Here is a 16,744-nt window from a genome sequence, read left to right as displayed (position 1 = left end):
TAAGACATCTGAAAAATAATACCAGAAACACATTTATTAACAGCTGCCAAAAACAAATAGTAGAATCTGTAATATAATTGTTTTTGCTTTTTTCATACAAGTGAATGCTGACATTAAGAAATACAATGTTTACAAAATATGAACAGAAATGGCAAGTGCTTTAAAAATAAGATGCATATACGTTATTTATGACAGATGGCTACGTAAAAACAAAATAATACAATATGGCATTCCGTTATCCAATCAAACAGAAGACCGGGTTCAGTAAGCAAATGTTATGGAACATTGCTGATAGAAATATAGTGAATAGAGCTGACATGAATCCTTATTTTACATGTCAGAAAGGCATGTCTGTTCTACAAAACAGTTCTAGCGGAACATATTTATCTGTTCCACATTGTGAGCTGCTGAACGCGCCCCTGGTGTAATCCCACGTTTGTTGACTGAGTTGTCAGTCTAAATGTCAGCGATGGATCCCAAAATCCAGGTCTACGTCATCACTGCAGATCCAAGCAAACGATCCCTTTTAACTACATTATAGAAAATGCTTCTTCCCTTGTCCTATCAGAAGTGTTTGAGGCACAACAGATGAAAAAGTGTGATTGTGGGGCTAATCCTAACTTTCACTCTACAATCCCATTGACTTCAATGCATGATGATTAAGTTAAGTGGAAGTTAGGATATCCTCCAATATGATTATGCCTTATGCCTGTTCAGGCCATGGAGAAACAAACACACACTGCCTCAGACATCGTAAACATTACATGAATGCCTAAAAGCACACTATACAACACCCATAGTCTACCCTTCAGTCATATTTCACAACTCCTCCTGTCAGCTGCGTGGTAGCTCAGTTTACATTAGCACAACTCTTTAAAAGGTACTCAGCGAAATGACTTTGCCCCAAGCAGCACCGGAGATATTGAGATGAGCGAAATGCAACACTTTGCTCTCACACAGTATCGCTTCACGTTGTAGTGGTAGCCACGGCACCAAAACAGCAGAGAAGTTGAGCTTCTCGCTTTAACGCTTAGTTGTTGCGGAAATTGACCCACTACGCTGTTTACATTCTGCATCTACGTCATATCGCTGAGGTTACCTTTAATGCCTGTTAGTTGATGCAGACAATCCACCCACAATCCATCTCTTACCCCTACCCCAAAACAGCCACCAGATGTGTTTTCCCGGCTTAGCAATGCTGAATAACAAAAAGGCTTGCAAGCAGAAAAATTCAATACATGATAACCCAACTCAAGCTCAAGGATAATACATTTCATCTGACAGTGGTTGGGATCTACAGTCCACATAAAGTGTTAGTAAGTAACAGAAGAGTTAAAGCAATCAGCCTAAATACTGAATAGTGTAGCACTAAAAAAAAATGACAATTTTTCCAAAATCATTTTCAACGTGTGTTGCCAGGTGACGGTCCAAACTCAATAGTTGTATAGGGTAGTTGATGGTGGGCAGAGGGGTCCTAGTCCTCCACGGCTGGTGTTCTCCTGGTATCTGACATCTTGAGACTGGGGACTACTGGTTAGTTAGCAGCAGTGGTGTCGTGGATATACACGATACCTACCACTGTAAGATTCCACTAGGGGCTCCATTCTATTGGAGAAACAGTGTGTGCTCCACCTCATCCTTTTAAGGGTACTCATGATGGAAGGTACTCATGTCATCCTTTTAAGGGGTACCTATGAGGCCATCCTTTTTAGGGGTACTCATGAGGTTATCCTAGGTCCTATAGACTGGTAGAGCTTTTTAAAAAGAAAAAGATAGAAATGGGGGGAGGGTGCTGCCAGATGCATGGCTCTGTGGTGAGTCTCTGTACATGGGGGTGGGGGGGGGACACTACTCTGATTTGTGGCAGTACAAGTCTTTAAGTGACTTCAGTTCCTCGATGAGGGTTTTGTTTTGGTTCTCCAGAACGGCCACACGGTTCTCCAGACACTTGACGTACTCCTTCTTCTTCCGGCGACACTCCCGGGCCGCCTCCCTGTCACACACAGGTATGGACAGTCAGTACTGTATGTCCGCCTCAGCAAAGCAAATCTTAACACGATCATCATGTTACTCATCTTTTCACTTAGCATTACCTCAGCTTTATTATGTAGGTATAGAAATAGGAGTTCCATATCAACAACATGCTAAATGTACACCTACATTATAGGTCTACCACTCCACCCAACAGCCTTCATTAAAGTGATCAACATAACCCTAGCTAACAGTGCTACAGTATCTATACCCTCTACTCCACCTACCTGTTCTTCATCAGTCTGACCTCCCTCTTACGGGTGACTACAACCTCTGGGCCTTCCTGGCCGGACAGGGCGGGAGAGGAGGCCATCACCATCCCAGGAGTCATGCTGCTGGTGTTGGCCGTACGGATCTGGTAGGTCTGCACTTCTCCAGAGGCAGCTGGGAAACAGAAGGGATCGTAGCGTTACGTGTTGGTGTTTACGTCAAGAAATTGTGGACATACAGGAGTTGTTTGTGTTGTGTGACTGCATATGCAGGAAAGCGGTTCTGTTTAGAATGTACGAGCAGAACAACTGACCCCGTAAGAACTAAAACTTGATTGAGGCTGGGGCCTCCCATGGTCCAAGACTTTCTCACCTTGCATTACCACTTGGTTGCTGGGCACCAGGATTTGCTGTCCATCGGAGGTCTGGGCATACTGCAGGATGGTGGTGCCCTGCTGGGCGCCCGCCGCGTTGGTCATGGTCAGGGTCTGCATCCCCTGCATGCCATCCGTACCGTTATTGGCCAGTTGGATGGCGCCGCCCTGGGTGATGGTGACTGCAGAGGAGGAGGCGGGGTTAATGGATGATGGACAGGTTAGGAACATTGCAACGGTCTGCTCGGTCATGTTCAGCAAGGCAAACCATAGCGAAATGTTTTGAAACAGAAAATTAACATCTGTCATTATTGGACATGTTCAGGTAGAACCTTCGTTTCATTCAACATTTCTCCCTACTGAACATGACCCTATTTCCACTATAGTCATTGACCATACACTACTCATCAAATATAAAGTAAGTAAGCCAACTAAGCTTGTCCAAACCAGAACAAGCAGGCAGTCTTCACATATGTCCATGATGAAACTGGAGTACGGGTGAAGTTGCCCCTAGATGCTGATCTTGGGTCAGTTTAGCATTTTCCCCTGTAGAGGGGATTGGTGGAGGGGAAGCTGATCCTAGATCTGTACCTACAGGACCCCCCCCCCGAGCGATAAAACTGAGGATTGAATAGGGAGGGGTTACGTACTGTACTGGCCGCTGGCCGTCTGATAGATGGGGCATGATGTGGGCATGGCAACGGTGGTGATGGCGGGGGTCGAGTCGTCCTCCGATTTCTCCTCCTCGATTGGCGGGACCGCAGACACGTCAGACGACAGGTCGTTCAGGATCTTCCTGCAAGGTATAACAAACACAATCCCAATCAATGTCAAGGGATACCAAACACAATCCCAATCAATGTCTCGGACTCTCAGCCAACAACGTGTCATCAGATTTCATTCACAGCCCAATCAGATCCAAAATGACACCCAATCTGCATAACAAAAAGAATCCCAATTTGGCAACACTGAGTCAACATGACAGTCATGTTGCGATTCTTTTCCTGCCACCCTGACGCTGTGACAGTGGCCCTGTGGAGGAGCGGTACCTGTAGGAAGGACGTCTGGACAGAATCTCCCTCCTCTTCTGAGAGTCTGTCACACTGTCCACCGACTCCTGGGAGTCCTGGGAATCCTCTGCAACTGTCGAAATCTGACAGGGTCAAACACAAGAGTTTCAGTTTATAAGGTGTCCAATCAAAAACCCATTTTTTGGACCAATGGGTAAAATAATATCATAATCCATTCAAAATATTTTACCCTTGTAGGATGGTCAGAATTAGGGTGACTAAATCAATCGAGGCCAGAGAAGAAAAAAAGCGGCAAAAAATCTGGAAAATCACTTTCCTGTTGAACTGGTCTTTCTTCTAGAATCCAAAGGACATGAAACAATAGAGGTAAGATGGATATCCACTTTTCATATTAGTGGTCGACTGATTATGATTTTTTTTCGACGCCGATACCAATTATTGGAGGGCCAAAAAAGTCGATACCGATTAATCGACCGATTTTTATTTGTAATAATGACAATTACAACAATACTGAATGAACACTTATTTTAACTTAATATAATACATCAATTTAGCCTCAAATAAATAATGAAACATGTTCAATTTGGTTTAAATAATGCAAAAACAAGGTGTTGGAAAAGTGCAATATGTGCCATGTAAGAAAGCTAACGTTCAAGTGCCTTGCTCAGAACATGAGAAGATATGAAAGCTGGTGGTTCCTTTTAACATGAGTGTTCAATATTCCCAGGTAAGAAGTTTTAGGTTGTAGTTATTATAGGAATTATAGGACTATTTCTCTCTATACGATTTGTATTTCATATACCTTTGACTATTGGATGTTCTTATAGGCACTTTAGTATTGCCAGTGTAACAGTATAGCTTCCGTCCCTCTCCTCGCTCCTACCTGGGCTCGAACCAGGAACACATCGACAACAGCCACCCTCGAAGCAGCGTTATCCATGCAGAGCAAGGGGAACAACTACTCCAAGTCTCAGAGCGAGTGACGTTTGAAACGCCATTAGCGCGCACCCCGCTAACTAGCTAGCCATTTCAAAATCGGTTACACCAGCCTAATCTCGGGAGCTGATAGGCTTGAAGTCATAAACAGCGCAATGCTTGAAGCATTGTGAAGAGCTGCTGGCAAAACGCACGAAAGTGCTGTTTGAATGAACGCTTACGAGCCTGCTGGTGCCTACCATCGCTCAGTCAGACTGCTCTATCAAATCATAGACTTAATTATAACATAATAACACACAAATACGAGCCTTAGGTCATTAATATGGTCGAATCCGGAAACTATCATCTCGAAAACCAAACTTTTATTCTTTCAGTGAAATACGGAACCGTTCCGTATTTTATCTAACGGGTGGCATCCATAAGTCTAAATATTCCTGTTACATTGCACAACCTTCAATGTTATGTCATAACTACGTAAAATTCTGGCAAATTAGTTCGCAACGAGCCAGGCGGCCCAAACTGTTGCATATACCCTGACTCTGCGTGCAATGAACCCAAGAGAAGTGACACAATTTCACCTGGTTAATATTGCCTGCTAACCTGGATTTCTTTTAGCTAAATATGCAGGTTTATATATACTTCTGTGTATTGATTTTAAGAAAGGCATTGATGTTTATGGTTAGGTACAGTCGTGCAACGATTGTGCTTTTTTCGCAAATGCGCTTTTGTTAAATCATCCCGTTTGGCGAAATTGGCTGTTTTTGTTAGGAAGAAATAGTCTTCACACAGTTCGCAACGAGCCAGGCGGCCCAAACTGCTGCATATACCCTGACTCTGTTGCAAGAGAAGTGACACAATTTTCCTAGTTAAAAGAAATTCATGTTAACAGGCAACATTAACTAAATATGCAGGTTTAAAAATATATACTTGTGTATTGATTTTAAGAAAGGCATTGATGTTTATGGTTAGGAACACGTTGGAGCAACGACAGTCCTTTTTCGCGAATGCGCACCGCATCGATTAAATGCAACGCAGGACACGCTAGATAAACTAGTAATATCATCAACCATGTGTAGTTAACTAGTGATTATGATTGATTGATTGTTTTTTATAAGATAAGTTTAATGCTAGCTAGCAACTTACCTTGGCTTCTTACTGCATTCGCGTAACAGGCAGGCTCCTCGTGGAGTGCAATGTAAGGCAGGTGGTTAGAGCGTTGGACTAGTTAACCGTAAGGTTGCAAGATTGAATCCCCGAGCTGACAAGATAAAAATGTCGTTCTGCCCCTGAACAAGGCAGTTAACCCACCGTTCCCAGGCCGTCATTGAAAATAACAATGTGTTCTTAACTGACTTGCCTAGTTAAATAAAGGTGTAAAAAAAAATATATATATATATCTAAATACCGATGTTCGATTGTTATGAAAACCTGAAAATCGGGCCCTAATTAATCGGCCATTCCGATTAATCGGTCGAACTCTATTTCATATTCATTCAAAATTCCTGTAATTTCCCCAAGATATCTCACAAAAACAAGTGTACCTCTGAAATGTCAGAGCAATAAGCATATACCCCAATTTGTTTTTTACCAAAGCCTTTTACATTTATTTCAGCTCGTGCCATGCTAATTTAGCTTTTTGCGACCCACAGAAACAACGTTGACCACAAAATGTAAAATTCTCAAAAGTCATTACAGGAAACTTGCACCGCTATGTGAACAGAGCTTGGTGCTTATTATCAGATATATTAGATTCTGAAATCCAACTTTTTAAATATGTTAATGATATGTTAGCGAAAGACCCAACTGAACGATTCAGAACATGAAGAATCATACTTGTCTTGATAAAAATGGATTTTATAACATAAGTCTAATAAAAAGCATAGCTGGCACACACCCAGGAAAAAATATTTTGTGTGGAGGTGCTGACTAATGGCGAATAAACTATAGGCTATGAAAATAGAGAGTCAGACACTAATATATATAACTCCCAGTAATTCATTTTGTGGCATCACTGTGCCTTCTTTATTTTGACCCAATAAATTACAGGGATATAACATGAAGTGACATTTCATCACCAAAGTACGTGGACACCCTACAGTTGATTGGAAATGCAGTAATACCTATACAACATCCAATAATGTTCCATTGATTTGTTATATGTGACCCACACCAACCCTCAAATAGCTGCCATCTGAGAGATTCTCTGCTATAGATTAGATCAGTTCATTAGTCACATGCACAGGGTCACATGTAATTGCAGGGTACAGTGAAATTCTTAAAACTACAACAGTGCAGGTCAAATATACCTGTTGCTGCCTACTACCAAGGCCTATTGCATGTACCTTCCTATGTATATCACAATAGACTACTGTTATGGAGGGAGGAATGGGGCTCACCTGAACAGTCTGCACTTGAGGCGACTGGATAACTGAGGGCTGGGCGGCCTGGATGACCCCGTGGACCTGAACCGTCTGACCGTTGGGTAGCTGCACCAGGGTGACTGTGGGGCCGCTGGAGGAAACCTGTCCTGCTGCCATAGACACCTGCAGCAGAGACGCAGATTTAGAAACGGCTTATGAATGTGGGCTATACATGCACGTTCCAGGGCCCGGTTTCCAAAAAGCATATTAAGGCCAAGTTCATTTTAGCACAATAGGATCCTATGGCTCTAACGATGGACTTAGCATTAAGATGCTTTTGGGAAACCGGTCCATCTTTTTTACCTTTATTTAACTAGGCAAGTCAGTTAAGAACAAATTCTTATTTACAATGACGGCCTACCCCAGCCAAACCCTAACGACGCTGGGCCAATTGTGCGCCGCCCTATGGGACTTTCAATCATGTCCGGTTGTGATACAGCCTGGAATCGAATCAGGGTCTGTAGCGACGCCTCAAGCACTGAGATGCAGTGCCTTAGACCGCTGCGCCACTCAGGAGCCCAAAATCCACATAATGGTTACAATCAAAGACCATGAATAGAAGTGATTGATTATTCTTCATGTCAGAGAACAGTTCTGCTCTTCCACATAACATATTTATTTCTGAACATTCTACAATGTTGTGCCCTGCTGAACGCAGCCCACATATGGAGGCCCACTACACGCATAGGCTGCATTTACACAGGCAGCCCGATTCTGAGCTTTCTTTTGACCAATTATATCAGCTCTAAAAAGATATGACGTGATTGGTCAAGACAAATTGGTGGGGAAAACATCAGAATTGGGCTGCCAGTGTAAATGCAGCCATACAGACTCATACATGTAGGCAAAAAGTAGGGCCTCGTAAAGAATTTCCACCAGAGGATCAATAAAGTTACATTTGATTCAAAGTGTCTGGCAACGTTGATGAGGGTACTGTACCTGGGCCAGTGTGATCTGCTGGGCCTCAGACTCAGAAACAGCTGTGTCACCACCCTGCTGTGTATCGGCTCCCGCTTCCATGGTCATTTAGTTGGCTGGATTGGTGGGTGGAGAACTCTGGAGAGCCTGTGAATGTATGTTTTTACACAAAATGTAAAATATTGGTATGGGTGTGGATTTAATTCAGGGCTCTCCAACCCTGTTTCTGGAGAGATAAAGTTGTGTAGGTTCACGCCAACCCTGTTCTTGGAGAGATACCATCCTGTAGGTTTTCGCTCCAACCCTGTTCCTGGAGAGATACCATCCTATAGGTCCTCTCTCCAACCCTGTTCCTGGAGAGATACCATCCTGTAGGTTCTCTCTCCAACCCTGTTCCTGGAGAGATACCATCCTGTAGGTTTTCGCTCCAACCCTGTTCCTGGAGAGATACCATCCTGTAGGTTTTCGCTCCAACCCCAGTTGTAACTAACCTGATTCAGTTTATCAACCAGCTAACTATTAGAATCAGGTGCATTAGATTACAGTTGGAGCTAAAACCTTCAGGACAATAGCTCTCCAGGATGAAGGTTGGTGAGAAACCCTACAGGATGGTAGCTCTCCAGGAACAGGGTTGGAGAGCCCTGATTAAGTGATGTTATGCACTGATTAGGTGATGTTTCAGGTCGTGGCTTTTGTGCCCCTGTCTATTCATACCAGACCAGGTTTGTTTAAGTGATTGTAGGCTACACCAGACATGCAGTATTACGTGTGACTATCTGAATAGTATGGGAGATACTATCCCAAACCATAAGTAACGTTCCTAAGGTAAAAATGTGTTCTTCATTGAGTGTGTTGCTAAATGTTTATCTAATAAATTCCAACATTGCATGAACGTAATGATTTTATGACAACACTAGTTTTAAAAGTGCATTTTCAATTTACAGTATAATATGCAGTACATCATTTCCTAACACGATACCCTGTTATTGCCGCCTTTTTCCAAGTAGTTAGCTAGCAAAAGTATATAGCATTGTTAGCTACAAAGATAACAGTAGCTAGCTGACACTTGCCTAGCTATACTAATAGATAAGGAAAAAAAAAACATTTTCAACCAAATGGTACGAAATGTATCCATGTTCACATTGTTGCTCGATATTAAAGATTTGTGGTAGCTAGCTAATATCGACAACAGGGCTAACTAGCTATAGCTGCTAGCGTAAATATACAAATGTGTCCCATGCGGTAAAAATCAAGAGTATTTATTAGCTTAATCAATTATCTGGTTAATTTAACGTTGGCTAGCTATGGCACTTGAATTGATGTCTTTATCTAAGTTTGCTAATGTAGTATGCTTATTCAAGACAACCACGCTGTGTTTGCAGACTGACTATCTTGCAAGCTAACGTTAGCTAGTTCTTTGGGAGGTTAATGTCTGTAGCTAAGCCAGATATACTTGGGCTGGGCTAACATTCTATACCGCTAGTTAGCTTAGCAAGTTAGGCATTCGAACCTACATGTTTTTTGTGACTGCCAGCTGGCTATGTAGCTAGATGGCCAAACTAGGTCTGCTAGCCAACATGCTGATGCTATAATTACTGTGGTTGCAATCTTTACTCGAGGACTCAAGCCTCACTCCCAATTTTCAGTACCATTCTCACATAGCTGGCTGGCTAGCTTTGTAGACTGACTCAACATCGTGTGGCTCTGCAACACCGCCGCCATGATCTCTTTGTTAGATTTGGAGCGATTTCTCCAACACACCAAGGCTTTCTTCTATCCCCCTCTCCGCATCGGATGCTTACCCGACACAGACTCGCTTCGTCACTCCCGGGTCCTCCGAGCTCCACTTTTATTCAGACCGACACGTAAGAGACCGCGTCAGGCTACACCTCTGTCGCGTCACCGAGATGAACAACAACACGGAGAACGAGGGAGACGACGAAAATCAGTTCTATCGACAGGGCTCGAATTCGAACGGAAAATGACGAAATGCACACGAAGAATACCGACAAGTACGAACATTGGCGGAAGTGTACGAAGGTAGGCCTACATAAAAGTGCGCATGTGCGACTTGTGTCAGCCGAGAACATGAACAGTTGTCAATCAAAGACGTTTTATAAACAGAAACTAGAACATCTTTGTTATATATTAGGAAGCATGAGCAGTATGCTAAAAACAGCATTGTATTGCCAGTAGAACTGATTCTAAAATCTTAAATAGACTATTTTGTACATACTTGTCACCAGTGACAAATCAAGAGGTATATTACAAATGTTCCCTAACCAATTTGCTCATGGGCTAGATATATTTTAGATTTTTTGTGAGGGATATATTTTTGTGAGGCTGTTGGAAATGATGAACCAAAGACAGTGCTTTGCCATATGATTCCAAAGGAAGGGGAACCAGCTTCTTAGGCCAGATGGGGGTGAGATTTCCCTAAAAACTTACCACTTCTTTTTATTTTATATATATTTTTTATTTCACCTTTATTTAACTGGGTAGGCTAGTTGAGAACAAGTTCTCATTTACAACTGGGACCTGGCCGATATAAAGCAAAGCAGTGCGACACAAACAACAACACAGAGTTACACATGGAATAAACAAACATACAGTCAATAATACAATAGAAAAAGTCTATATACAGTGTGTGTAAATGAGGTAGGATAAGGGAGGTAAGGAAATAAATAGGCCATAGTGGCAAAATAATTACAATATAGTAATTAAACACTGGAGTGATAGATGTGCAGAAGATGAATGTGCAAGTAGAGATACTGGGGTGCAAAGGAGCAAAATAAATAAAATAAATAACAGTATGGGGATAGATAGATTGGAGGGCTTTTTACAGATGAGTTATGTACAGGTGCAGTGATCTGTGAGCTGCTCTGACAGCTGGTGCTTAAAGCTAGTGAGGGAGATATGAGTCTCCAGCTTCAGTGATTTTTGCAGTTCGTTCCAGTCATTGGCAGCAGAGAACTGGAAGGAAAGGCGGCCAAAGGAGGAATTGGCTTTGGGGGTGACCAGTGAAATATACCTGCTAATATACCTGCTGGAGCGCATGCTACGGGTGGGTGCTGCTATGTTGACCAGTGAGCTGAGATAAGGCGGGGCTTTACCTAGCAAAGACTTATAGATGATCTGGAGCCAGTGGGTTTGGTGACGAATATAAAGTGAGGGCCAGCCAACGAGAGCATACAGGTCGCAGTGGTGGGTAGTATATGGGGCTTTGGTGACAAAACGGATGGCACTGTGATAGACTGCATCTAATTTGCTGAGTAGAGTGTTGGAGGCTATTTTGTAAATGACATCGCCAAAGTCAAGGATCGGTAGGATAGTTAGCTTTACGAGGGTATGTTTGGCAGCATGAGTGTTTCAGGGGTTCACCTAGGGGTCATGATAGGGGCTGTACCAAATGTTTGATGTATTATAATAATTGATTATGCTTATGTTGTATTAATAGAAGGGGAGGGGTTATAAGACCCCTCCCTCCTTACATTTATAGGGTCCCAGACTACAGATTAACAATATATATATATTCATTATAAAGGTTTAATGTTGTTCCACAGTCTTTTATAATCTCTGCCTCTTATAAAGAAACTGTCTGAGAAATGTGTGACTATGAAGACAGAACTCTGCATGGGAGTGTAAGAGATAAGATCGGCTATGAAAAAGCCAACTGACACTTACTCTTGTGTTACTGACTTGTTGCACCCTCGACAACTACTATGATTATTATTATTTGACAATGCTGGTCATTTATGAACATTTGAACATCTAGGCCATGTGCTGTTATAATCTCCACCCGGCACAGCCAGAAGAGGACTGGCCACCCCTCATAGCCTGGTTCCTCTCTAGGTTTCTTCCTAGGTTTTGGCCTTTCTAGGGAGTTTTTCCTAGCCACCGTGCTTCTACACCTGCATTGCTTCCTGTTTGGGGTTTTAGGCTGGGTTTCTGTACAGCACTTTGTGATATCAGCTGATGTAAGAAGGGCTATATAAATACATTTGATTTGATTTGATAAGAGACTAGTCAGACATTCCAATATAAATCAACTTGGACATTTACTGCTAAGCTTTTAGATAACACTAAAAGTCTTGCTTACATAGCTGTGTAGGCATGGATTTAGTCTCATGAGTATAAGGTAATGACGTAGGCAGTTACATCACAGGGGGTTGACTACAAGGATGATAAAAACTACTTGGGACCTTTTCTTTGATGCAGAATTTACTCGGAAACATGTGTGCTATGTTCCTGTTGTCAACTTCTGTCTGCAATTGCATTAATAAAGGTTTTTGAATGATTTAATTAAAGATATTGTCAGAATGCTAATTTCACCAATGAGGCAATGATTGACAAGGAGCAAGGAATGAACCCCAACAGGTGAAGGATGCTTTGTTGCGAAATAGGAAGTCGATTCTAGATTTATTTTTGGATTGGAGATGCTTAATGTGAGTCTGAAAGGAGAGTTTACAGTCTAACCAGACACCTAGGTATTTGTAGTAGTCCACATATTCTAAGTCAGAACCGTCCAGAGTAGTGATGCTGGACGGGTGGGCAGGTGTGGGCATCGATTGGTTGAAGAGCATGCATTTAGTTTTACCTGCGTTTAAGAGCAGTTGGAGGCCACGGAAGGAGAGTTGTATGGCATTGAAGCTCGTCTGGAGGTTGGTTAACACAGTGTCCAAAGAAGGGACAGAAGTATACAGAATGGTGTTGTCTCCGTAGAGGTGGATCAGAGAATCACCAGCAGCAAGAGCGACATCATTGATGTATACAGAGAAGAGTCGGCCCAATAATTGAACCCTGTGGCACCCCCATAGAGACTGCCAGAGGCCCGGACAACAGGCCCTCTGATTTGACACACTGAACTCTGTCTGAGAAGTAGTTGGTGAACCAGGCGAGGCAGTCATTTGAGAAACCAAGGCTGTTGAGTCTGCCGATAAGAATGTGGTGATTGACAGAGTCAAAAGCCTTGGCCAGGTCCATGAATACAGCTGCCCATATTGTCTCTTATCGATGGCGGTGATGATATCGTTTAGTACCTTGAGCGTGGCTGATGTGCACCCATGACCAGCTCGGAAACAAGATTGCATAGCGGAGAAGGTACGGTGGGATTCGAAATGGTCGGTGATCTGTTTGTTATCTTGGCTTTCGAAGACCTTAGAAAGGCAGGGTAGGATAGATATAGGTCTGTAGCAGTTTGGGTCTGAAGTGTCTCCCCTTTGAAGAGGGGAAAGACCGCGGCAGCTTTCCAGTCTTTGGGGACCTCAGACGATACGAAAGAGAGGTTGAACAGGCTGGTAATTGGGGTTGCAACAATTTTGGCGGATAATTTTAGAGAGGGTCCAGATTGTCTAGCCCAGCTGATTTGTAGGGGTCCAGATTTTGCAGCTCTTTCAGAACATCAACTATCTGGATTAGGGTGAAGGAGAAATGGGGGAGGCTTGGGCAAGTTGCCGTGGGGGGTGCAGGGCTGTTGACCGGGGTAAGGGTAGCCAGGTGGAAAGCATGGCCAGCCATAGAAAAATGCTTATTGAAATTCTCAATTATCGTGGATTTATCGGTGGTGACAGTGTTTCCTAGGCTCAGTGCAGTGGGCAGCTGGGAGGAGGTGCTCTTATTCTCCATGGACTTTACAGTGTATCAGAACTTTTTGGAGTTTGTGCTACAGGATGCACATTTCTGTTTGAAAAAGCTAGCCTTTGCTTTCCTAACTGCCTGTGTATATTGGTTCCTAACATCCCTGAAAAGTTGCATATCGCGGTGGCTATTCGATGCTAATTCAGTATGCCACAGGATGTTTTTGTGCTGGTCAAGGGCAGTCAAGTCTGGAGAGAACCAAGGGCTATATCTGTTCTTGGTTCAACATTTTTTGAATGGGGCATGCTTATTTAAGATGGAGAGGAAAGCACTTTTAAAGAATAACCAGGCATCCTCTACTGACAGAATGAGGTCAATATCCTTCTGGGATACCTGGGCCAAGTCGGTTAGAAAGGCCTGCTCACTGAAGTGTTTTAGGGAGCGTTTGACAGTGAGGAGGCGTGGTTGTTTGACCGCAGACCCATTACGGATGCAGGCAATGAGGCAGTGATCGCTGAGATCCTGGTTGAAGACAGCAGAGGTGTATTTGGAGGGCAGGTTGGTTAGGATGACATATATGAGGGTGCTATACAGCTACAACCGGAAGTTACTTTTTCATTGCAGGTTAAGAGAACGTACGCAGCAGGTTAGGATAATTAACATAGCAGGTTAGGAGAATTAGGTTAAGGTTAGGACTTTTCATCCTAACCTGCTACGAGAAGTCACTTCCGGTCGTAGCTGTATCGAAGGGGCGTGTTTTTAGGGAGTCCCAGGTGGGGGCAGTAGAACACTGTCTGTGAGCATGCTGTATAGATCTGCTGCCACCCTCAAGCTGCAAATCAGCAATAGGAAGCCTCTACAATCTGGGTCCTGTTGGAATACATACAAAAATACATGCTTCCATCTTCCCTTTAGAAAGAAAGGGATAGGTTTTGATTAAGGTCTCTACTAAAGCAATACCCAATATCGTGTTATTGTAATTATTGGCTAGGTACTTTCAGTTATCTAATCTCTGATTAGTGATCACGTTGAGGGAGAAAGGAGGCATGTTTTGGTATTCCAACAGAGAAAACCCTGATCTTGTATTGTGGGAAATGCTGTGCTGGGGTTATTGAGTTTCTGTTCATTTTATAATGCTCAAGATGCCCATTTAATTTGCTTTATCTGTCTAGTATTCCTCTCCAACTTACACAAGCCATAAAAAAACACCCCTTTATTGCAGACACAAAATTATCTGTGTTATAAAAGAAATGAACCCTCAGCTTTGGCAGCTGGTGCAAATCCTAAGGGAAACGTACACTTCAAACCAATTTATGACAATCATCTTTATTAGTTTTAAAACATTTTTTTTTTTTAATAGATTGAACCATATAGTCTATACACCCCCACACGCATTCAGCAAACAGTGACTGACCTTGAGCTGGCAGTGAGTGGAAGACTGGAGTGTTTCTCTGACGATCCCCCCCACTGTGCAACTCCTCCAGGAGGGCGTGTTTGTGTTCGTGTGAACTCCCTCTAGCCTTCACTCCAACACTCAGCAATACTGTATCCTTCAGCATGAAGCCAGTCTGCTCTTTTTATCTGTGCTGTTAGAGACTTTGCCTACTGTGCAAAGTACACACATTGTAAAAAGAGGAGCCTACAGGAAATGAAACGTTTACCTTAAAAATAACTTTACTTTTTATTGTTTGGATGATGCTTAAAATCTTAAATCCATAAATTGTTGTCAAATTTTCCACATTCGCTTCATTTGGAACACACTCACACACACAAACATGTGTGCATGCTTTACCTAATAACGCTACAAGAATGCAGAGGAGAAATGACCACAACCACCTAGCTCTTGAGATAGGCCTAACAGCCATAGCCTGCTACACCTGGGAAAGAGTCAAGACAGAGGTGGTGGGAGAAAAAGACAGTCGCTGATCTATTTTTACTGCAGAGAGACAGAGGGAGAGGTGGTGAGATGGCGACAGAGTCCTACATAATGCATGAAGGCCAGGCGTCCCCACAGTGCAGCAGCACTGCCGTGTCTTCATCCACCAACCCACCAGCTCTCCTACTGCACATCCAGCTGGCTACCATCTCCTACTGCACATCCAGCTGGCTACCACCTCCTACTGCACATCCATGTGGCTACCACCTCCTACTGCACATCCAGGTGGCTACCATCTCCTACTGCACATCCAGCTGGCTACCATCTCCTACTGCACATCCAGCTGGCTACCATCTCCTACTGCACATCCAGCTGGCTACCACCTCCTACTGCACATCCATGTGGCTACCACCTCCTACTGCACATCCAGGTGGCTAACATCTCCTATTGCACATCCAGGTGGCTACCACCTCCTACTGCACATCCAGGTGGCTACCATCTCCTACTGCACATCCAGGTGGCTACCATCTCCTACTGCACATCCAGGTGGCTACCATCTCCTACTGCACATCCAGCTGGCTACCACCTCCTACTGCACATCCAGGTGGCTACCACCTCCTACTGCACATCCAGGTGGCTACCATCTCCTAGTGCACATCCAGGTGGCTACCACCTCCTACTGCACATCCAGGTGTCTACCATCTCCTACTGCACATCCAGGTGGCTACCATCTCCTACTGCACAGCCAGGTGGCTACCATCTCCTACTGCACAGCCAGGTGGCTACCATATCCTACTGCACATCCAGGTGGCTACCATCTCCTACTGCACATCCAGTGTCTCCCTACCCCTCCTGTCTCAGCCTCCAGTATCTATGCTCCAATAGTTTGTGTCGGGGGGCTAGGGTCAGTCTGTTATATCTGGAGTATTTCTCCTGTCTTATCTGGTGTCCTGTGCGAATTGAATTATGCTCCCTCTAATTCTCTCTCTCTCCCTTCCCTCCCCGAGGACCTGAGCCCTAGCACCATGCCTCAGGACTACCTGGCCTGATGACTCCTTGCTGTCCCCAGTCCACCTGGTCGTGCTGCTGCTCCAGTTTCAACAGTTCTGCCTGCGGCTATGGAACCCTGACCTGTTCACCGGACGTGCTACCTGTCCCAGACCTGCTGTTTTCGACTCTCTTTCTCTACCGCACCTGCTGTCACTAAGTCTGAATCATCGGCTATGAAAAGCCAACTGACATTTACTCCTTAGGTGCTGACCTGTTGCACACTCTACAACTACTGTGATTATTATTTGACCCTGCTGGTCATCTATGAACGTTTGAACATCTTGTCCATGTACTATTATAATATCCACCCGGAACATCCAGA

The 16,744-nt window shown here is 43.7% G+C and overlaps 1 protein-coding gene across 3 annotated transcripts; it reads right to left on the bottom strand.

Annotated features, from left to right (window-relative positions):
• Positions 1–19: 19 nt before the first annotated feature.
• LOC106575835 (cyclic AMP-responsive element-binding protein 1) lies at positions 20–9,952 on the bottom strand. 3 transcript variants are annotated; one of them, XM_014152526.2, is made up of 8 exons: positions 9,722–9,952; positions 7,941–8,066; positions 6,978–7,124; positions 3,664–3,767; positions 3,265–3,410; positions 2,614–2,796; positions 2,259–2,415; positions 20–1,993 (listed from the first exon to the last, which is right to left on the bottom strand). In XM_014152526.2, the coding sequence occupies exons 2-8, from the start codon at positions 8,025–8,027 to the stop codon at positions 1,849–1,851; spliced, it is 969 nt and encodes a 322-aa protein (XP_014008001.1). In that variant the 5' UTR covers positions 8,028–8,066; positions 9,722–9,952; the 3' UTR covers positions 20–1,848. The 3 variants fall into 3 exon arrangements, with proteins under 3 accessions (XP_014008001.1, XP_045555311.1, XP_045555312.1); XM_045699355.1 differs by having other exon boundaries at positions 9,569–9,882; XM_045699356.1 differs by having other exon boundaries at positions 9,578–9,882.
• Positions 9,953–16,744: the final 6,792 nt, after the last annotated feature.

The sequence above is a fragment of the Salmo salar genome, chromosome ssa17 (genome assembly GCF_905237065.1).
Source record: "Salmo salar chromosome ssa17, Ssal_v3.1, whole genome shotgun sequence".
NCBI lineage: Eukaryota > Metazoa > Chordata > Actinopteri > Salmoniformes > Salmonidae > Salmo > Salmo salar.
The sequence above is the reverse complement of the archived record's forward strand: the minus strand, read 5'-3'. Positions and strand labels throughout refer to the sequence as shown.